Source organism: Bradysia coprophila, unplaced genomic scaffold (assembly GCF_014529535.1).
Source record: "Bradysia coprophila strain Holo2 unplaced genomic scaffold, BU_Bcop_v1 contig_232, whole genome shotgun sequence".
NCBI lineage: Eukaryota > Metazoa > Arthropoda > Insecta > Diptera > Sciaridae > Bradysia > Bradysia coprophila.
Window position 1 is genome coordinate 14513532 of NW_023503493.1, and position 23901 is coordinate 14537432.

Sequence of the window (23901 nt, forward strand, 5' to 3'; positions counted from 1 at the left end):
CATAATTTACGTACATGTACTCTTTGTCGCACACCAAATTCCATTCCGATGTCCATGTGTTACCCAAATTATCGTTTTCGTCGAATTCCCACGAGACGCATTTCATTCGTTGCGTTGTATTGTACAGTCCTTCCTTCAGCCAAGTGAAATGATTAGAAAAACAAATTTTTTTCCGACGGAATGCGGTCTAACGTTAAATTCTTTGAACTTTCGTTTACTTTCGAAGAGTAGTCCCAACGGCTTTCCCTATTTTATTTTCAAAGTTACGGTCCAGGCATACGGCATCAATCAGTAGAAATTTGTAGAAATCAGAAATTTTTTGAGCATTGCAATCGTAAAAGGTCGCACTATCTAAAACTGGGACTCGTATTTCGTTCAGAGGTGCTGGAAATATTGCGGTATGGAGTCAAATTTTAACAATTCTTCAAGGCATAGGCTAGTAGTCTTAAGTCTTGGTATGTTAACCGAACTAACCAATTTGGATGCTTCTCAATTCAAAGCAAACATGCCACAAGTATTATAGTGTGAGCGTTTGCAGTTCTTCCACGATAGTCTTGGAATTTCTTTCGATTAATTTTTGGACTTTTTAATTTGACATTCGGAAGCGATAGTGTTGTGACAATAATAATTTGCCTTAACAACCCACGAAGGGTTTGAGGTCAGGTCTTATTGCCACACATTTACTGCTTGCGGTCCATTATGACTGCTTTTATAGCTGAGCGACAGACCTAGTGCCATCTGTAATGTACTAGGAGCAAAACTAGTCGAATACTTAAGCTGATTCAATCAGCTCTGTTTCATTTTTTAATTGGAGAATTGAGATATATTCGTTACCTTGTGAAGGGTAAAGTGTTAAGTAAGTTTTGGAATCTTTTGCCATTGGTGACCACTATCTCAAGTAAACAATTCCGTCTCCCAAATTTGTAACAATAAACATTCTCTAACCTTTACGTCCTTGTATGACACATCATTCCAATTCGATCTGTATTTGGTACAGCCGTCTGACGAATTACTTAATGATATCCATTCATCTACAGTTACTTCATTAAATTGCTGTGGTCTCTGGCACCAAAATTTTTTATCAGCAGCCTACAACAACAGAAATGTAACAATTCATTCGATTCAATAGCAAACTGTGCAGAATTTTTATTGAGTTTCAATTATCATAAAATTTGAAAAATTCTTATTATAACCCATCGACGAGTGTATGAAACTCAATTTGAAACGGAGGAATTTAATAAAAATTGAACGCGCTAATGCCTTTCATTTGTGTTAAATTAATTGCATTCAGAATCTGTTTTTCGATTAATTTGAATATATTGCGCCGTTCTACTTTCCGCATATTTCGTGCATTTGGTTTTTTGTTTTTTATTTTGAACAATTAAAGTCGTTCAATATTAAACCGAGACAGTAAATGGAACGGTGAAATGTTTTGCTTAGCTTTTAAAAATCTATTTCAATGCTCGATCTTTCATAAAAGTATTAAGTACCTTTCATGAGTTTTAACATAGCACTTTGAATCAAAGTCTTTGATGCTGTTTATACCAACGTCAAACTCGATGAATTTAGTGATACGAGTCTTAGCTTGCTTGAGATGTTAATGCTTCGGACACTGAAATGCAACGGTTTATAACAATATAAGTTGCGCCTAAGTCCGAAATTGCTGTCATCACTGAGATCCATTTACGTATTTTTAATTCAGTGCTGCCAGCCAGGTACCTTTCAAATGATTACACGTATAGGTGCCTTCTTGGATAGCCAACTCAATCTTCTGTCAAATTTGACGTTTATAACAAAAGAAATTTAAAACGTACACGTCGCTGTGTGTAATGACACTTACGCACGCTACATTTTTTGAACCCTTTTTCCCTCCAAAGCCGCAATGTCTTTATTGATTTTGAATTTAATGTCTAAGTTGGAAATGCAACAAGTGTTTAAAAACTAAAAAATTGCATTTTATCAAAACAAAGGGAGTGAAGGCATTGACAGTTCGATAGACATTTTCTTTGCTACAACGAAATGCAAAAGACCGGTTTAATATAAGATGAACTTTCTGGCCAGCAGGTACGAACAATAACTGCGCTATAAACAAGATACAAAAGAAATAAAAACTGCAGTGACTTACATGTGAGCAGATTTTTATATGGATCTGGATTTACGACCCATCATTGAATAGTTTCTATCTCTTAAAATGTAACAACGGAACATTAATGTTGAATTGCAAAGAAGTAGCAGTAGTATTTCATAGGTGAATTAATAGCCGGCTGTAATATGGTGTGTCCATAAAACAGTAAAAGTCTACTCCGAATATGATTATAACATATAACAGCCTGGGGAGCAGTACACAAATTACGTATGCTTTCTTCAGTGTTGTCATCAGATTAAAATCACTAGCAGCTCGACAAGTATGACCTTTTTAAGTCAATATTGTGTCTTATTCCCCAATTTGGGGGTGTACGACCTCTTATTGACTCAAAAAAGCGCATACTTGTCGAGGTGCTAGTGATTTTAATCTGATGACAACACTGAAGAAAGCATACGTAATTTGTGTACTGCTCCCCAGGCTGTTATATGTTATAATCATATTCGGAGTAGACTTTTACTGTTTTATGGACACACCATATTACAGCCGGCTATTAATTCACCTATGAAATACTACTGCTACTTCTTTGCAATTCAACATTAATGTTCCGTTGTTACATTTTAAGAGATAGAAACTATTCAATGATGGGCAGCACTGAAATGATCATAAGTAATTTGTGTACGGTCCCTCAGTACAGGTCCCTTAAGCTTGTTTTATTCATATTCGGAGAATAATTTTTCCGTTTTCTCTCCGTTTGGTTTGAGAGAGGGGGAAACTAAGGCAAAGAGGAGGAGAAACGGAAAACTGTCTGTTAAGTGTCACCCTCATTAAGTTTCATTTAAAATATTGACATTTTATTGTTGAAACTTGTTCTTAACCATAATAAAACCAAATTTAATGACTTGACCACCCATTCCATTTTCGTGGGTTAGGAATACTTCATTGTAGTAAAATATCAGTAACGACTTGAATTCTTTTATTTCATCGTCGAATGGTTAAAAGTGTTAAAAAAAGAAATTTTCCTCTTACTTGATATATAGGTGAAGATATGTGGAACGTGTTCGGTACTTGAAACAGCGACAATAGAAAAGTCATAAAAAATTGATATTTTCCATAATGTCCCATTAATTCGCCGATAATATCGCATTCCTCGTGCGGATGACGGTGTCTAACGGCATTCAATTGCGCCGACTGGTGCGTGGTAACCGTTGACTTTACGTTGTGCATTTTGGCTGTAATTTAAAGAAAAGTTTTTCCATTACTACCAACGGCTGTTGACGATTACGGTCACTTAGCTGACGGATAAGGGACGTTCATCTTTCATCTCAAGGCCGATTTAAAGGAATTCAAAATTAGCATAATACTCCCCTACTTTCCCATCAAGTAAACAACTATTTACGACAATCGAATATAAACCCATCGACAAACAAAAAATGTCTCTCTGTGTGTGTGCCTTTTGAGACTTTATATTGGCAAACCATGATGATTTATTCAAATTCAAATCAATTTCAATAAAATAAAAGGAAAACACGCAGCTTCTATTAAATAAGCAAATCCTTTTTGTATATTTTCTCGCTTTTTATGTTGCAAAATCGATTGCTTCGTAAAACACATTGTGAAAATACGAATGACAAAATAAGAAAAGGTTAAGAGTCAGTCGCTTACGGTCAACAGGAGAGACTCGCACTTGGATTGCAGTTTCAAGTCATTCGGTGTAAAGGAAGGGAACGTTTTCGTTGTACGCGAAAATCAGTTTTAAGACCGCGTCATTGGTCTCAAATTCCCTAGCGAAATTCGACGTCACGCATTGTGGGGGGAGATGTGCTTAAGGTCCAAACAAATATGGATCAGTTCCTACCACTTTTACGTGACGCAAGTGTGAGGAAAACGTTAAAAATTCAACAAAACCGCGTGGACATAGAAGACTCAGGACTCCAGAACAGTAATTAGTATTTCCATCGGCACCAGTATGTTGAATGTGCTACGTGATAAGAGTTTGGAAAAGGGATACTAAGCAAATGGTTTTCAAAACTCGGCTTTGCCTCGGGTTGACAATGGGCATCTAGTGCGAGAAAATACTTTCATACCTACCACGTTGAAACAACGTTTTTTGCAATCCATGCCATAAGAACACCTTTCCAATGTGTTTGAAAGTTTCTTGCACCACAAATGGGTGCGAAAAGAAGGAATCAGTGAACAAATTATTATTCGTATGACATAAAGCACTAGAAAAGGTGAATATTATGACCCATAATTGCGAAAAAGACTGTAATATCAATACTCTCAATGCAATAATTATTTATGCAGTTCAGTGCCTCGGGTTGACAATCGACATCTAGAGCGATAAAATACCTTTACCCGTTCTTACGATTCTTGTTACATAAATAACTATTGTTCACCTAGGGGAGAAAAGTAGGAAATCGAAGGTGTTGTTTGTGGTACGGAACTTTCTGCTTTTTTCCCGAAGTCAACTAAACGTTATTCACCACAAAGGCTCCCAAAGTTCCAGATGCATTTGGAAAAATAGACAGATGAACGTAACATACGACTATAAATAGCGAGTTTGAACTTGGTTTGCAACAGTAAAAGCAGCGTGTGACAACGAACAGTTAAATAATCAACGACGTGTTTTCTTTTCTTCAGTTTAACGAATTTTGCTTTGCAAAACCGAATGAATAAATATTTATAAGGCCCCATACCATCGTACAAGCTTTGTAGCGAAGCAAGGAAAAAAATCAAATCCTATCTTGCGTTGTTGTTTTGATAAGAGCAGAAAAACATCTTATTTCTTATTCATGTTACAGAGCAAGTCAATAAAAGTCAATTCGGCATTAAAATAATAGAAATAAACAAACAAGAGGTTGCGAATTTACGAATTTCACTGATGGTGAAGAACGTAACAAGGAAGAGAGAAAACAAATTTTATTCGCAAGACACGACGTCGAATAAATTTCTGTGTAAACTCCAGTAACGACAGGTAAAGACGACATAAATGATTTCCAGTATTTTGTCTTCCGGAATTATTTTGAATATTCGATAAGGATAAACCCAACAACGAACCGCAGAAAGACATATAAAGTCGATGGTTAAGATACGCTGTTAAGATCACAATTTTATGATGGGATAGGAAAGAACTTTGATTAAGTGCCCTATGTTACATAGAAGTAATTATTAAGAAAGTGCGGTCGAAATGCTAAAGCGGTACACCGTTGGACCACAGTGGGATTTGAATACATCGTTTCAAGGACAGTGGGATGTGACATTAGCATTTATATAGGGATCTGACATTGTCGATAAGGGGTCGTTCATAAATTACGACTGACTTTAAACTGTTTGAAAGCTACTGCGATTACCTTTCGATTGAGAAATGAGAAATTCTTGTAGAGACTTGTAGTGTTCCCAACACGCCTTTTTCCGGATTTTTGAAACACTATGCCACGCAAAATATATGAAAATTTAAAAAAAACAAGGCATCAGAACAGTCGGAGCGTTTGCTGCGACTTAGCCCCGTACGACCCGTAATCCTATTTCGTCCGCAACCATAATACGTTCGTAGCCCTAATAAGCCCGGAACCCTAATACGTCTATAACCCTCTAATGCGTCTGTTACCAAAATGCAAGTCAAGTTGGGCATTGTCAAATTTACTGAAACTGTTCATTTTTAAAATTGCGCATAGCGCAATTACGAAAGCCCGTACGAAGTACCTTTCAAATAAAACCAACAATTAACGACATTATTTTAGAAACCCAAAATTTTTTGCCAACTTTCCATTGGGTATTCAATTACCTCTCAAATGAAACAAAAACTAGGAAAATCGGTTGAGATTTACTCGATTTATGTGCAAAAAGCACTTAGGGCCGAGTAGCGGCCTTAGTGCAAGGGCCCAAATTTGAAACTTTTTTCGCCACGTTCTTTTCGGTATTCAATTACCTTCCATAAAAAACTAAATCTAACAAAATCGGATGAGATTTAGTCGATTTATGTGCAAAAAACACTTAGGACCGAGTAGCGGCCTTAGTCCAAGGGCCCTAATTTGAAACTTTTTCGCCACGTTCTTTTCGGTATTCAATTATCTCTCAAACGAAACAAAAACTAATAAAATCGGATGAGATTTACTCGATTTATGTGCAAAAAACACTTAGGGCCGAGTAGCCGCCTTAGTCCAAGGGCCCTAATTTGAAACTTTTTTCGCCACGTTCTTTTCGGTATTCAATTACCTTCCATAAAAAACTAAATCTAACAAAATCGGATGAGATTTACTCGATTTATGTGCAAAAAGCACTTAGGGCCGAGTAGCGGCCTTAGTCCAAGTGCCCAAATTTGAAACTTTTTTTGCCATCATTCTATTCGGCATTCAATTATCTCTCAAACGAAACAAAAACTAACAAAATCGGATGAGATTTACTCGATTTATGTGCAAAAAACACTTAGGGCCGAGTAACGACCTTTGAGCCCTCCCAACAAGCCCACGTTGCATCTTACCCAAAAACAATGTTCAGCAACTTTGTTCTACTCGTCAATACCTTTCATTTGATATATCACAAGCAACTATTGCGTGCGTATTCGGTAGATATCGTCGAAAGACTGAAAAACAGCTATAGGGCCCTAGCTCTGGAAGGGCCGACCCTACCATGCCCATTTTCGAACTTGACCTTACTTTTGTCGATACCAATCGGGGAAAAAAAGAATTTTGAAAAAAGGTTGTGATTTGCTCAAGCTAGAGGGGTCACAGACGGACGGAGGGACGGACGGACGGACATTTTTTTTATTGCGGATTCGTCATCTATGAACATAACCAAATGCTTTGTCCTTACTGTCTGCTTCCAATTCGACGTGTTACAAACGGCATATTAATCTTATAAGCCCCCAGTACTTCGTACGGGGCTAAAAAATGGATGTACACGCCTCACACTTCCTACCCTGCGTTCCATAATTTATGAATAGTAAAAAAAAACTCATCGACCGATGGATACAATTGAAACCACTGGATTTTTCGTTCCGAATTTAGGCTCCGGATTATAGTCGTCCCGTTTTTGTCCTGTCAATCAATAAAAATTTCGTTTTTCCTAACGCATGCCAAGAGGTTCGTCTCCGGCTCATCCTGGAAACCCCTCGTTCGCTAAAGAAGCCTATTAGAAGCAACGTTTTGTTTATAGTGTGTCGGAAATGAGCAACAAACGGACTCAGATATACACCAGGTTCTGCCCTAAAATGCGGTAAGAACATTGGTTTTTCGTCTTAGGGGTCATTTAAATAGTTACGAAAGACGATTTTTAAACCTATATTGTTCCCTCACGCACGCTAACATAAAATGTAAAAAAATTGAATGAACCTCACGCTTTTGTGTGATCTCCTGTTCCCCTAAGACAGCGTGCGCACAATTTCACAATTTGATCCCTTAGGTAGTGGACATAATATGGAATAGGAATCATTAAGCAGAAATGTTAATTTACAGCGGAGGTTCTATCGAAAAGTTGTATCGAGTGAGACGCAGAATTAATGGAAATAAATGAAGATACCAACGGTGTAATCTTAAGCTCAACTAACCCCGCTGTATCCAGTCCGATTATAAATTTTTAAACACAAAACTGGTCGCTTTACATTAATAATTATTGGAGAGTCACTCCTACCAGAGTGATAGATGGGGTAAATCAATTCATTGTAGCAAAAAAAGAAAAAAAAAAGTTTCTTGATTGAAAAACGATGCTTACCTTCGTGGTATATTCAATTTATTCAACGTTCGAATTTAATTAGGATTCACAGCGTACGGATGAATTCTCTGGGAAATTGTTAATCTATTCTGATTCGAAATATCTATCGAAATCCGTTCATATCCATATAAACATACACTGTGCACAATCTGCTTTCAAAAGACTTTTTTTTTTATTTTTTGTTTTATTTTAAAAACGATATAAGCCAATGAGGGTGTAAAACATAAAACTTCTCATGAATATTCATTTCGCATTATATTCACTGTTGTCTGATGGATGGATGGATGAATGCATCAAATGTGATCTTGTGAATGTACCGAATGCATGGTGTGGCCGTAGTAGTTTTTTTTTGTTATTGAAAGTATGCACATCATATAATAAACGAAGCACTTAGTTTTTCGACGTATAGTCAAGGATGCTTCACTTTATGACAAAAGATTGTCTCATCTTCTTTTCCATAAAAAAAGTTTTTTTTTTCTTTCGTTTTTCTTATACAGAAACGATACAAAAGCTTAAAAAAGTTTGAAAATCACATTTGAGTTTTCAAAATCACTTTTCCTCTTCATAATATAATAGCACTACACTGAATAATGTACGATTATCGTTTTACATTTATAATATATATGATGGAGAGAGAAATTCCGTACGGAATAGTAGAGGTCTGAATCGTTGTAATCAATTTTGTTTTTTATTTTTTTTACAAGGAATAATAGGAAGACAAACGTTTAACATTTAACCATTTACAAACGATAAGATTATTACGACAAGGAAACACTAGTTGGAGATCGAAATTTCATTTCCGTGGAATGTCCGTTAAAAAAGAGGTAATTAGCGAACATCTATGACTAAAATTTTGTTGAAGAGCAATCTTCACATGGCAAATTTGTAGCCTACATTTGGGAACAAAAATGTTACATTTTTGACGATAATATTGCACTCGCATCCTTTTTGGAAAAAGTAAAAACATCGTTTGGTGCTGAAATGTGTTAGCTTTGAATAAAAAAATAGAAAGGTTTGTGATGCTGTAACCTAAGTTGGAGAAAACTCAATAGTTCATGAAAATTGACATAAATTTTGAGTTTTCTCGGACCTAGGTTACATCACCACACACCTTTCTATTTTTTATTCAAAGCTAACACATTTCAACACCAAACGATGTTTTTACTTTTTCCAAAAAGGATGCGAGTGCAATATTATCGTCAAAAATGTAATATTTTTGTGTCCAAATGTAGGCTACAAATTTGCAATGTGAAGATTGCTCTTAAGAGCAATGTACCCTTTGCAAATTTGAAACCTACATTTAAGCGGAAAATATTCCTTTTTTAACCAAAATCTTTTTTTGAAAAAGTAAAACCATTAAAGCACCAATGAATGTGTCACTTTTATTGGAAAAATTGGTTTGTGAATCTTAACTTAACCCACTTGGAGAAATCTGTGAAGATTACATAAATTTACACAATCTGCAAAGCTTTCTTTAAGTGGATACAAATTTGCATAGGATTCATCGCTCTTAATAAAGGCCAACACACACTACCATCTAGTGTTTTTTTTACGTGTTTATTGAAATTATTTGAGGTTAAATATTACTTTATTTTAAATTATTTATAAATAAAATAATTCTGCCAAGTTCTTAGAAGGTGGAATTGTATGTACCAAAAATCGATGCAATATTTTCACGCTGAATTAGTCGGGAAACAGACAAAATTTTTATAATTCACCCGGTAAGTGTGCCTAACATTTGAATTTTAAGTGAACGATTCGATGAAAAAGTGAACGATAATTCAAAAATATTTAAAAAGCATTTTAATAATTTTGTACGACTTTCTTCTCAATATTTTTCAATATTCAAAAAGACTGTCAGGAGGCTGTAAGTTTTTTAGAACATTTTTAGAACTTTCATTTACTTACACACAAACAATAACAAAGGCACATCGGAGCCGTGTTATAACATTGCCGATTGTTGTATAAATTTGATGTGAGTCTTGTGGATTTTCATTTCAACTTTAAAATTGTCTTTTTTTCATATGTTATAGAAGAATTATTTTCTTAAAATCAGCCTTTTTGTCAAAATAAATTATAAAAAGTCGCTGTTTCCCGACTAATTGAGATTGCTAATCGTTGGAACACAAAACTCGTCGCTCTTTTCTCATGAGTAACTTCAGCGATCTTGCTTCCATCTAGTGTCAGTTGGGAATATGATATTTCTATTGTTAAAATCGACACTAGCTGCTGTTGTGTGTTGGCCTTAAAGAAGGGAAACCAGAGTAGACTCTGCCTCTATGTTGTATCGACATTGGTAAGGACATCGTTCTTACATAGAAACTTTGTTCCGATGTTCCTAACTTATGTTAAACTACTTTTTTTGGCGAATTCGGTTCCAGAATTCGCCTGAGGCTCGTTCTGGAAACCTCTCATTAGTTAAAATAGCCATTAAAATCACATGGGTCGAAAAACGATTTTTAGAAATTGAAAGTGTATGTGTGAGCTGAGAAGGTATTGTAACATGAGAGTGCGAGTTTGTGAACCGAGGCTTACCGAATAGGCCACTTTCGACCTTAGGAAAAACAAAAGCATGTTGCATGTAAGAGTATTCTACATGACAGATAAAAAGATGTGGATAGTTGAGCTCACATGTGAATTTTATTGGTCTGAGGCGTAGCCGAGGTCAATAAACACACTAAAATGATACTTATCTTTTTTATCCTGAGTTATGTAATGGATTTTACATGCTGAGAGCGTCGAAAATAGTGCTTGAAATATGAAAAGTCCAGTTTTCGATGTATGTAGAAATAACGATTACACAACTACTTCCTTGGCAAAATAGATGTATAATTACAATCCTTGAGCTGTAAAGTAGGTTTTGTATTGTATTTCGTGTTTATTGTTGTTTAGTTCGAGAAACAACACACGAAATCTGAAGTTGAACGAAATCTTTCCCCTCTTCGATTTTACTGGCGGTGTGGTGTGGTATCCCACTCACTACTACCAGACTCAAGACCTCTACTACTTAGTTTTCAATTTTCTCTTTACCTTATGATCAACGTAACACATATGACGTATGCATTGAATATAATATTTATGTGTACACTCACTGACAACAGAAACAATTTTTTTAGAGCCAATTTAAACGCTTCGTATGCGATATATTACTAACGTCGGATGTGTGTAGATTAAAACAATTTTCATGCCCAAATAATATGTTGATATTCAATGGTATCATTGCTTTATTGTTGCATTTGTAAAGTGAGGTTGAAAATTAATCATTTATTTACACACGAAAGTGCTTTCTCAATTGTAATGCATAAGTAAAATGGGCGAAGATTTATCCGGGGGCGGACAGATTGTTTTCTTCTGTTTTAAAAAGAAAAATTAAATCGAATGAACTCAAGGAAACGAGAAAATAGAATTAAGTTATCTCGTCTACGTCTACAGGGAATGACTTTGATTTTGTTTGGAAATTAGAACCAATCGTATCGCCAACTATAAAACAATTACTTTTGACTTCGTCTAAATTTAAGATAAATTGCTGTGAATCACAACACTTAACTTCTGCTTTCTCGCAATACCAACGCTATAAGTGCTTGGTTTTTAAGCTGAAATTCTATCTGAATTTCGTATTTTCATCTGAATTTCTGTGAAATATATTTGTTGTGTTTGAATGTCTGTGTACTTCGGTATGGAACTCATAGATAGCTTCATTTAGTGGTGAATAGGAATAAGAATCGTTAACTGACGGGAAAATTGCAAAGAGACTTGGCCTCGACTATAATATGTATGCAATTAGTCGATTTCATTAAAATCGTAAAAGGTAGACTTGGATAGGTTAGGTCAAGCAACGATGTTAGGGGATGAAAATAGGATTCATTTTCAATCGAAAATTCGTTTCCGATAACGTCTTAGAATGTTACTTTCAATATAATCCACTCGCTGTAGAAGAAACTGTGGTAACGGATTGGCTCCCAGATAAAGTATTGCTCGGGTGATAGAGGCGATTTGGGTTCTAGTCAACTTAGAAAGTGATAAAAATAAAAATGAAGTTATTTCGGTAATACGTTGGAGAATTAAATTCTAAACAAAATCCGCCGTTGCACTTTGTAGAAATTACAGGGTGGATCGTAGGTTTAATCAAATAAGAAAATCTACGGTTTTCCACCGTTTTAGCTTCCTTGGTCGAACTAAACTGAATACTTATCCAATCATACCCAAAATAGACCGAAATCCCGAAAAGGAAACGTACAGGGCGGTCCACTAGTTTTCTGGAATATCTTGTTTTCTCCTATTTTAGAAAACCGCGTTATGACGTAGTATTCGTTGATACGGTTGAATGAATCAATTAAAAAGCGCTCACGGAGTGAAAAATTGAATTGTCGTAATCGAATAGCCACTATAAATTCATTTAAGTCAGCAACTAAAAATTAACTTTTCTTGTTGAGATTGAAAATAATTAATTAATTGCACAATTTCCATAACTGTGATTGAACTGTGATTTACGTAAGATTGATAGATTCGAACAGAGCTTCTCTAGAGGGGTGATTCACACAAGGCCAATCTGCTAAAATAAAAACCAAAAATCGCGTTGCTGTGTGTGATAGATACGAGATGCTTTGTTCTACATGAACATCATGGCGAAAATTTTTACGTTTATAAACGCCACTTAAAACACGAGCACGTGTACGATCATCATTTTACCACCTTCTTGTTTCGAACGCGATTTTGTATATATTGACTGAAAGTCATGGGTCTTACAACAACGAATCGTTTGAAAAACCATGAATGTATGACCAACAACCACAAATGTACGAAAATGTTTGCCACACTTTGTCAGCACGATAACTCAAGCAATTAATTCTCAACTGATTTTCTTTTTGTGTTCAACGGGGAATGAAATTCCTGAGGTCAAGTTCAAAGATTAGCTATATTTGAATTACAATATCGAAGTTATTCCCAAAAGAATTTTTGTCTCGTCGCCTGACAACACTATAAATATACCTCGACGGATTAAAAAAAAAAAACTTTTTTTTTTATTCAACGAGGACTGAAATTTCTTGGGTTCGTTAATGGAGTAATAATGAAGGAGGTTTTCTGAGAAGAATTCTTGCTTTCTGTAAAAGAAAGAAATAATATTTCCACAAGTTAAAGTTTACGACCAGAGCGGAGCGAATGCCGTAAAGTTTCATTTTTATAACACCATTCTTTCTTGGACTTAAGTATCGTTTGAAAATATAAACATAAGTTCGCTCTGTTTATTCTGAGAACTTGTTATGATTTATAATAAAGCAAGACCATCTTATGACATCTTTGTAACAACTGGAAAAATCTTTCAAGAAAATTCCAGGGACCTGATCCACCCAAAAAGTGGACCTAGTATTATTGAAAAAAGATCAGATTTTTGATTCGCATCCCCTAAGATAGAACTAAATTTCAATTTTAAATAAATTTCATGTCAGTGAATGGAAGATGTAAATGAAAATTTCATATTTGTAACGGTAACTAAACAGAGATTTTGAATGTGGACATCTAAACCATAATTTTAAGTTGGTAAGACAGTGCGAGCTTCGTTACAATCTACACCATAACCAAGTCAAAAACATTCAGAGTTTTTCATAGTCAAAACAAATCTTCAGATAAATAGTTTTGCGCTTCAAATCTTTTACGTTGCTGCACGAAATAATAATCTTCCTGGCTCATAGTTTTATTTAAATGGTTTTCGACGTGTAATTTAGCAAATCAAAGCAGAAAGTTTTGTGATTGGCATACAAATGGGCAATATCGGTATGTACGTGTTGAATTCATTGAATTAATTAGCAGTGGTGTGCTTCGTATTCGCTATTTACGATGTGGTTGATTTCTTGGAAAAACGTAAAACCATTTCATCCAACACCCGATGGATTTTATCTATGAAATTTTTTGAATGAAAATTCATTTTCCTGTTAGAATTTTCAATTTTTAATTAGTTATAAATAGACACCTTAGCTCGTTGAAAAGAAGAAAAAAACAACAGAAAAAAAAAATCGTTTGTGGATTATTAAGTTATCTTTCGCACAGCACAACCAGAACAAAAACAATCCGAGTAAATTGGGAAAATTGTGAAAAATTGTATGTCATGTGGAAAGTCTTCTCAAAAAAAATTTATTTCTACACACAGCACACGATTCCACCAGAGTTCTTTTTATTAGATGAATTTGATACAACAAAAAATTTAATTTTTTGTATTTGTTAATAACAACACACGAGAGCGCGCACAATCTCAGTTCCGATACAGTAACAGTGACATTTTATCAGCACGGAGTCACGAGAGTAACTGATTTTCAAATCATTTTCACAAACGTTCATTGCCAAACATTTTTTTTTTGTGTACAACACACACAAACGCAAATCTGTATCGTTTGGAAGATTCTATACAGCGCGAAAATGAAAATTAGCACGAATGGAATGTGAAGAGAAAATCTGGAATAGCATAGTAGTTGGGGAGCTTTGGTCGAACGCAATTGCACACAGAAATACTTACATGAAAATAATGTCAGTAGTGCAACACAAAGATGTACATAAAACAATGTTTTTCATTGAGTGATAAATCGAGACTTGTGAAGCGCACATGAAGAACTAAATTTTTATGCCTTGGCTCGTCTCGTTTTGAACAACGAATAGCAGAGTATCAAAATCTACTACTTCATTTGTGTCGTATTACATCAATTCACTCTGTCTGGAAACTAAAGCTCAATTGTAATAGGTTTTTGTATGATTCTAATACATCACAAAATGACTGATGTCAGCGCTCTATTCTTTTGTGAACCAACTTTACTGCTATAACATTTCATATGTTGATATTTTACTATAGCCTATTTTTGTGTAATTGTCATAAAATTCTGGAAATTAACTGTCATAGACGGCAAGCATATTAACAGTTTTACTCTCTGATCTATTACTTCATTTGATCGAAGATTTTCAGTGAATGATATCAGAAATCTTTTACTTCATTTATTTTTAACATACATTTTGCTATATATAAGACCTTATTAGCCAAAGCTTTTCGTTTATTATTGCTGTCGTTGTCGATAACAGATGACAATCATCTGTAACAAGTTAATTGAAATTTCGTAAAGTTTGTGCAAAGTTTCAAAAACATTCACGGATTTCAAAATTAAAAATTCGTAAGAGTTTTGATGAAATAACATGAAAATTGATGAGATTTATGAAATTTTGTGATATTTAATGACATTCGTGAAGTGCAGTGGAGTGCAGTTATTTCACCAGAAAATAGATTACGTAAAATCTGTGGAAATCTTTATGGAAAACATCAAATCGCGTTCACAAAATTGAGAATTGATTTCGAGGAAAGAATGGTAGACATTTTAACAAATTGAATAATGTTTAAGAGCCTCAAGGTCAGCCATTTATGGCTTTAATATATTTAATTTTTACCACACTTTTTGGGGTTTCTTATCGTGTAAAACAATAAAAGACGACAAGCTATATTCGTGTTGTAAGTTCCATAATATATATTATGCATGAATTCCACGAGATAAAATATCGCGGATGTACAAATCCTGCCACCGTATCATTATTCAAACCAAAAATATTCTAATCAGCAGTAGTATTTCAGCTATCTGCTTCCTGCGATCAGAAATAAATTCAGAAAATTTACAAAAATTCATTATTTCATTCATAAACAGTTTTTAAGGATTGACTCAAAAATTGTGAGGTTAGAATCTATTTTAAGCTGCAGAGAATGAAGTACTATGAAAAAAACGTGGCGCCTCTACAGGCCAACCCACTTGTCCCATTAAGCCGATGAGCATGTCGTCGTTGCCTCTAATGTTTTACTAGAGCTACATTAAAAGTAGGATTCGCATGTCTTAAAGGCACATTATAGTAAAGTCAGGTAGATCGATTTGATGATTTCATATACAGTACCTATTTTCGATCATTTAAATCAGTCAAAAAATCCCAAAGGGTTGACAACTTGCCCAAAAAAATTTAAGAAAACAATACCAAAAAAAATTGCGTCCCAAAGTGGCAATTGGAGCGAAGGTAGAAATCACAAAGTTGTTCTAAATGTATTCCTTAGTCCCCAATTTTTTTTTAGAAATGTTGTAGTAGAGGGCTTGCATCACACTCGCTTACTAACTGCGGGCATAATTGTCGAAATTGATTATCAAAAAGCTATTAAAGTAAATTGAAATAAAAATGATCGATTAGGAATGTATCGTGATTTTCTAGCCAGTACAGTCTTACGTACCGACCATTGGAACTGTTTTTATTACATTTTAAGGCTTATTTTCTGTAAACCATTCCAACGCATACGTATAAGCTCGACTTAAGAATATAAACCTGTGCGCGCAAGCTCAATATGCTAAATGAAATTGTGAGGGAGGCTCTACATAGATTCAAAAATTAATTTTCGAAGTTGGTGTAATGCGCTTACAGATGCATAAGCAAACGCATAGATTGATTACGAGTGATTGCGTAGAGGAATCGATGTAAAGTATCTCACAACAGACAGGGGAACAAGTTAGCAGGTGATAAATTGAAATTTTATTTTCAAATAGGATTCGCTAGAGTTGCGCATGTGTAAAATGGTATTATATTCTTCCATAATAGGTGATAATCACTTTCAAGTATTTTGTGAATTATTGAGAACCTCTATGAGTCTATGACCGCTGCTCCATTCAAAATCTTAAAATACGTTAGACTCGGGCAAATGGCTAAATTTTTAATAGCTTTGTTTTCACGTAATACGGAGATTGCGATCTTCACTATTTGGTATCTATTTCAGTAACTATTTTGTTGTAAAGTTGAAATTGGTTGGTATTTTCGTATCTATCATCGTCTAAAGACTAATTTAGTTTTCTTTCAGATCCCTCTTCTTTATAGTGAAGCACGTTAATACTCCTCTCGTAATATTGTTTTAAAAATTTTCAAAGTCATGTTCCCAAACCAAACCAATTGATGAAAAATATTGTTTGAATGTTGCCTTTTATCTGGCTGATATTCACTTCCATTACGCGGTAATTCTCATACATTTCGTGTATATTCTTAATTCATGGTTCTCCACTCGAAATATAATTTTTAGGCGCACCACATCTTCTCTTCTTTTTAAAAAAAGGAAAATATTTCAAAAATGTGTTAAGCTGCTTCCATTTTTCCAACATAAAGGGAATCCCTGAGGGGTTTCTTCTTTTGCCACATTCATTACGAGCTTTTTTCCCTTATTTATTTGTGTACATTTTTTCGTTATGATGTACGGCGAAATGATGTACCGAACGTCGAAAATGTTTGAAAAGAAAGGACGTTTTTTTCTTCTCTTCAGCCACCAGCAGCACACACAACGCAGAGAAAGAGATATATGGAAAATGGTATGTGTGTGATGTTGTTGAATGGTAGATAAAAAAAGCAATGGGTAAATTGTGTGAATTGAGTTCATGTTAAACGAATGGAAAAGTGTCTGTTTATTTAAATTTATATTTATGTTAAAATATGTGGTAAGTGAAAAAAAAGCTCCGCGGTGGGGTTTTGTCTAGAGACTTTTCCTCCTTTTCAAAAATATCACAAACGTTTCACCGATGCGTATAATTCAAAATTTACGTACACACTAGACACACTCTGTTCCTTCCCGACGAAATATTTCATAAAAGGAAAACTTTTTTTTTTCTTTTTAACAAATAAAATGTGAATTTCGTTTTATAAAACATCATCGCTTAATAGAAATATTTATGTGTTTTTCACGTCTCATGTGTCAATCAGGAAGTCATTTGAATTTTCATTTAGGCGATAGATGAGTAGAAAAGTCGGAAATGAAATTATACCAAGCATTATGGGCACAAATAGTCAGGTGTGTGTGTGTATCAGGACGTATTATTTTGAATTTCAATTCCTACATTCTAAAACTTTCTATAACAAATTCTGAAAAATTATTAAAAATTCTGACAGGGGCCGTCCATAAAGGACGTCCGCGATTTTACACAAATGTATGGCCGTCACACTTTGGCGAACAACCCCTCACCCAAAGATGTAAACAAAATGTCCTCCTTTATTTGGCAAATGACTCTTCTTTTCCGGTTTGTACATTTTATGAACACAAAAACTGCTTCATAAAAAAACGTTTTTCTGTATGCTGAAGAATAATTTTTTGCTCACAATAATTTTCTTAATCTAAATAAAATCAGTTTGGAACTTAAGCACCAAAGAATTTATGTAAAAAAAATGTAGACTAATAATCGATTACCAGTCGATATTTATCGATTACCAGTCGATATTTATCGATTACCAGTCGATATTTATCGATTACCAGTCGATATTTATCGATTACCAGTCGATATTTATCGATTACCAGTTGATATTTATCGATTACCAGTCAATATTTATCGATTACCAGTCGATATTTATCGATTATCAGTCGATATTTATCGATTACCAGTCGATATTTATCGATTACTAGTCGATATTTATCGATTACCAGTCGATATTTATCGATTACCAGTCGATATTTATCGATTACCAGTCGATATTTATCGATTACCAGTCGATATTTATCGATTACCAGTCGATATTTATCGATTACCAGTCGATATTTATCGATTACCAGTCGATATTTATCGATTACCAGTCGATATTTATCGATTACCAGTCGATATTTATCGATTACCAGTCTATATTTATATTCGATAAGACGTTCGATTGATTTTTTCGTTGAAAATATCGATAATCGATTCTAAGAAAATAATTAATGCTTTATTGACCAAATGACGTATCAAACATGCCTGGGTAGGGATTATTATTCGGAATTTTTTTGGGATTCTTAGGATTTTTTTAGAATTCAAGAAACACAGAGAAACAGAAATTTTTTCGCGAAATTTCTTTGAATCATTTCAGATGTTTTCATTTTTTTTAGAATCGTTAGAAACCTTTGAATCTCTGTACTGGTCACACAAAAAAGGATAAATTGACGCTACTCTTTTATGGTGACATTAGATCTTACTTTACTCTGTAGCGCAATTGTGGCGTAAATTTTCCTTTTTTTGGTCTACAATAAACCAATGAAGGTAATGCAAATCCGCAAGAACACGTGAAACCCAGGTTTCGGGTGAATTCGAGTGCAGCTCAAGTTCACTTCACTTGTGTAGCGTAAATTCAGTGTGGCGATAAGCTTTTAGCATTTACAATTTCAATTCACCTCATTCCGTTAAACCGTAGAAATCGTTAACTAAACTTGAGTTTTGTATTGTTTTGTGACCCGCTGAAGATTGGCATCACCTTCAGTGCTTATCATGTCCGGGGCGATAGCGGAGGACTTGACGCAGTGAATAGGCGAGAATTCTACTTTCGTCAAAATGTCCAAAATCGTAACCAAATTATTTTTAAAATATTCTCACTTGAAATACAAAGAAAATGAGCTATCACACGCCTACCAAAGTGCTAAGGAACCCCAGATGTTGCGTTTTCCAAGTCGTCATTTTCACTACAAATGCATGAAAAATGGCATTCTCCAAACAATCAAAATCTTTCAACTTACTCTGTATGTTTCTGTTTATCTATCGATGCCAATATTCATGAAACTTTGCAGGAACCTTAGTGAGGCTATTAGAACTTAAGTTTCATTCATCATTATCCCAGGAAACGTCAGAATTTCGTGGAATTATTTAATTTTCGGAAAAATTTCTCTCATATAAAAATGTACCGCCATTTTGTGTTGATAGTGTTGTGATGATTGTTGTGAAGTGTGTTGTAATTTGGTAGAAATTTAAAAATTCAAAGTTTTTGAATATTATGGTTTACATGGTGGGCAAATTTTCGATTCGATTTTCGTTAAATTTTAGAATTTCGTCAAACTTTCGATTTTCGTCAAATTTTCGTTAAATTTTAGAATTTCGTCAAATTTTCAAATTTCCTCAAAATTTGCCAGTTTTGTGAAACTTTGTCATGTTTTGTGAAATTTCGTCAAATTTTCGATTTTTTGTCTCTTTGACCTAAAACTTCCACAACGAGTGATATCCCAACCAAATCTATACGAGAAAAGTGTGATACAGTCTTTGTAGTACTATTTCTAAAATTAATGATATCGCTAGAGTTGACGCTTTCAGCTTCGTTGCGCAAAAATTAAATTTTTCACCCAATTAGTTCAAACAAGCTTTCTTAGTTTTCCTGACCATCTGTGAAAAATTTTTACCAAAAAAAATTTGACCGAATACAACAAAAATTTTACCAAAAAATCTGCGTCGCATTTGGCTGATAAATTTTCTTGTAGGTCTGTTCCTGAACATCTGCCACTTTGGGACGCAGATTAAAAATTAGAAATTGTACTACAAAGACTGCGTCACACTTTTTCGTAGAGATTTTGTTGGGATATCCTATTTTCAAAAACTATCCAGCCATAGGTCAACCGTCAGCCATAGCCTCAATACTATTAACAATGGCTTGTAAATGAAAACGTTCTTTGTTCGTGTTTTTGTTCAAAGTCGACAAGAAAACAGATATTTTTGAATTTGATGATTTGGATCTTTATGAGGTTGTTACAACACCACAATCAGGCCAAGCAAACATTTTTCGTTTTTCAATGAAATTACTCGAATGCATAACATACCCGAATCTCGCGCGTCTGTCGCTCCATTATTCGCTATATTATATTGACTGCATTCGATACTCTCTGCATCATTCTCGCCAACAACACCAACAATCCCATCACATTCATGACTAGTATGCAACATAATCGAATTTTCATCTGGGGTCATTGTTGTTACACTGCACAGTAACACAGCATTTGGTACGAATAATATTATTTATGCTGATTAAGTTAACGTGTTAGATGAAGACGTTTGCTTTTTTAGCATCATCTCTCTCGACACTCAATCATTTCATTTGCACAAAATTTATTCCTTCTGTTTATAGTACAAGTTAAACCGCGCGCTCATATTTAAAATAAATATCTTTATCAAAACGGATGAGGCTTGTGTATTTGAATAAACTACTGGTGTAATTTGTTGATGATCCAATCAATCAACGAGTTACTGGAGCAAAATGAATGATTGGACGTAACACTACAAAACAAAACGGACTCTTCGTAGCACTCTCATGTTTAAAATGTTATTCTCGTATATAATTCTCGTATCGCTTTTCGTGTGTAACTAAAACAATTTTCACACATTTTATAGCTAAAGTTCAGTTTAAATTTTATTATTTCAATTTTTTTCTATTTCCAACCGCACACACAATTTTAATTAAAACAAAACGAATTGAGAAGATGAACAGAAAAAAAAACGAACTTTTCATTGGCGTTTTGTTGCTTAATTTGTTTTTATCATTATAAAACGAAATGATTTTAATTAACATGATGTCATCATTCGATTTCGATTCAATTTTCATAAAATGTTTCGAACTACAGCGATTGTCCTCATAAATGTTTGAAATTGAATTGAATTTTTTTTCGAAAAGAAATTAATTTGCTTACAGAATTAAGTGGAATTAAATAGATGAACGATCGCTGAACGTGAGCAAGAAAAGTGACTCAAGATTTTTTTTTCGACTACTTTTGCGCTCATAATCCCCGAAGAAGTACTTCAAATTGTTGAGTTTTCAAGAAACGGAAGCTTGGAGACACGATACCCAAACATTAATGAAGGAACATCGGGAACTCATGTTCATACATCACAAATAGAAAATAAATCCAGAAGAGATACAGAAAAACTCAAATCTCCAATGTTCTAAGTGCCTCCTCTTGATGATGATTTTGGAGTTTTTTTTTAGAAAATATTATTTGACTTAAGGCTAGGTTAAGGCGTTTTACTATCGCAAATGTTTACATTGCGATGTAGGACGCTTTAACCTGTCCTTGACACAAACGAAAAATTTTGCGATTGAAAGAACAACTGAATGTGTAATCAAATTCTCACAAAATTGAATTTTTCCATGTGAGAATTTCGAGTCGCGGTGGTAGAACATCTCTCCTAGGAAAATCATTTCCGAAGACAGCAGATTTCAATATTCAGGAAAGTTGTAGAGAATTGAATGCGGATGAAAATGTCTATCTAAAAATTAAATTTCCAAAGTTATCACCAGGGAAAAAATCATTTTTTTCAAAGAAACAGGTGAACTGTCCGGAAAATGAAAAATTCCGAAAATATAAAGTTACAAAGAAAAACTTTGGACATTCCTCTTTCATTTACTGAAAAAAAATTTGTGGCACCTTTACGAGGTTTTGACAACAATGGAAAGTGGTACTCTCCCAAGGCTCCCAAACCGTTACCTGCTTACAATCGCGATTTCATTAGATGCATGCGCATTGAAACCCAATTTTTCACACAAAATGAGGTAACATTTTTATGTGACAAGCTGGCGCCACAAAAGCATCCAGGCATCGGTATTGACGATATCTACAGTATACATACATCCGTGGACTGCCCTTGGTGTCTCTAATATAGCTAATGTACTTCAACTATTGTCGCTGCATTGGAGCGGTAGACTTCTATTTGCACCGTGGTCATTTCACTTAAATCGAAATGATGCTGTTTTACGTGCTGGATGACGAAGAGATATTCGACTAATCGTGATTTTAAATATTTTGAACAAAAGTTTTGTTCAGTGCAACCCCGGAAAATGAGTCATTATAGTCCTTGTGTCAATCCGTTAGCTTTACGCTTTTCGTGCTTTTCAATACATTATAGGAGATGAAAAATTGAGGGAAAAAATTCTTTTCTGAAAGTCGGTTTTTTATTACATTTTTGGCGAACGGAGCTATTTTTTCTGACACAAGTGCCTGGACTATCATTGATAAGAAACTCATTTCCCCTGGTCGTACTGAGTCAAATACCTTATATGTAGTCAGTAGGACGTTGTGTTGCTGAGGGTACCTTATATGTAATTATTTGTAGACTAAGCCGAAGACAAGTCATGAACGATCGTCATCCACTACATTACCGCACGTGTGTGTAAAAGATGACATTTCATCATCAAAGTACAAAAAAAGGTTTTTTTATGAAACTTACTTTATCAATTGTTTCAATTTTGGATGAGCGGCGGTTAATACATCGCTTCCGACTTAATTTACAAAAAGTTAATGCAAACCCTCAGCCGATAAGACACAAGAACAATTACGGATCTCAACAATGTTTTAGCTATCTTCTTATGGACTCAGCACAACAAATAACTATCAACGCAAGTGTTTATAAAAACGACTCGTTCGATACTTATGATATATAGTTAGTCTCCACAAATTCACTTGCTGGCAAAACACTCCATACGAAAAAGTTACAAGTGAAAATTCACAAACTCCACTTTACATCACAACACCATTATCTAACAATAGTATATGGATATTTAACGTCGAGTAAACTAAATTACTGTTAAAAAATGTAGAACGTTTCACTTCCCCGTTTGTACATACAACGTACGAACCCATAATTTTGTCACATTTCACGGAACGAACTTTAAAAAAAAACCCAAATTCGAATAAAATTCTCATTGAAACGGAACGAAAAACTGATCTATTTTACAAACAACATTACCGAAGTAACTTTTCCAACAACATGCTGTAATGCACGCAAGGCGATGACACTTCACTCGCTACAATTAGCTCAATTTCGACCACTTTGAATTTACTTTACTTATTTGATATTTGCAGTCTGATTAACGATATGTATCACGATATTATCAGATCACTTTGTAGAGAATGTTTATTGCTTTTTTCAGAGACGAAATCAATAATCAATTGATTTGCTAAGAAGCCTTATTGAAATTTCGAATTTGATCGCTTTGTCAAAATGCTCAAGATCAGACAGTGCATCCAGAAAAAAAATAGCTTCGCAAAACTAAATTCGATAAATTCGAAAAATATTTCAGCATTTCGTAGTGTCTTCGCCGAGCATGCACACCCCAACACAATTTTTATATAGGTGAACGAAAAATACCGGAACCGTTTTGTGTTATAAATTAATTTCACATTTACCACGTTTTTTTTATTGCAACTTTTCAACGTTGATGTCCGTAAAGGCTCGTACAGCACATGACCGAAGGATAAAATTTTGTTTACCATCCATTTCGTAACAGTGCCAATGTACAACTAAGCACATTATTGTCCTCATGTTGTGTTAGTGTAGTACTTATATTTACGGGAA

General features: G+C 34.5%; 1 protein-coding gene across 2 annotated transcripts in view; it reads right to left on the reverse strand.

The window, feature by feature from the left end:
- Positions 1-20877, reverse strand: part of LOC119076888 (organic cation transporter protein) — a 29854-nt gene extending 8977 nt beyond the window's left edge. The window contains exons 1-5 of one of the 2 annotated variants that reach the window (XM_037183893.1): positions 10826-11336; positions 7796-8378; positions 3113-3315; positions 946-1089; positions 15-133 (exon numbers count right to left, since the gene is read on the reverse strand). In XM_037183893.1, the coding sequence (XP_037039788.1) occupies positions 15-133; positions 946-1089; positions 3113-3310 (461 nt within the window). In that variant the 5' untranslated portion in view covers positions 3311-3315; positions 7796-8378; positions 10826-11336. Of the gene's footprint in view, positions 1-14; positions 134-945; positions 1090-3112; positions 3316-7795; positions 8379-10825; positions 11337-20375 lie in introns of those variants that run through there. The other variant, XM_037183892.1, reaches the window with a different exon arrangement.
- Positions 20878-23901: the final 3024 nt, after the last annotated feature.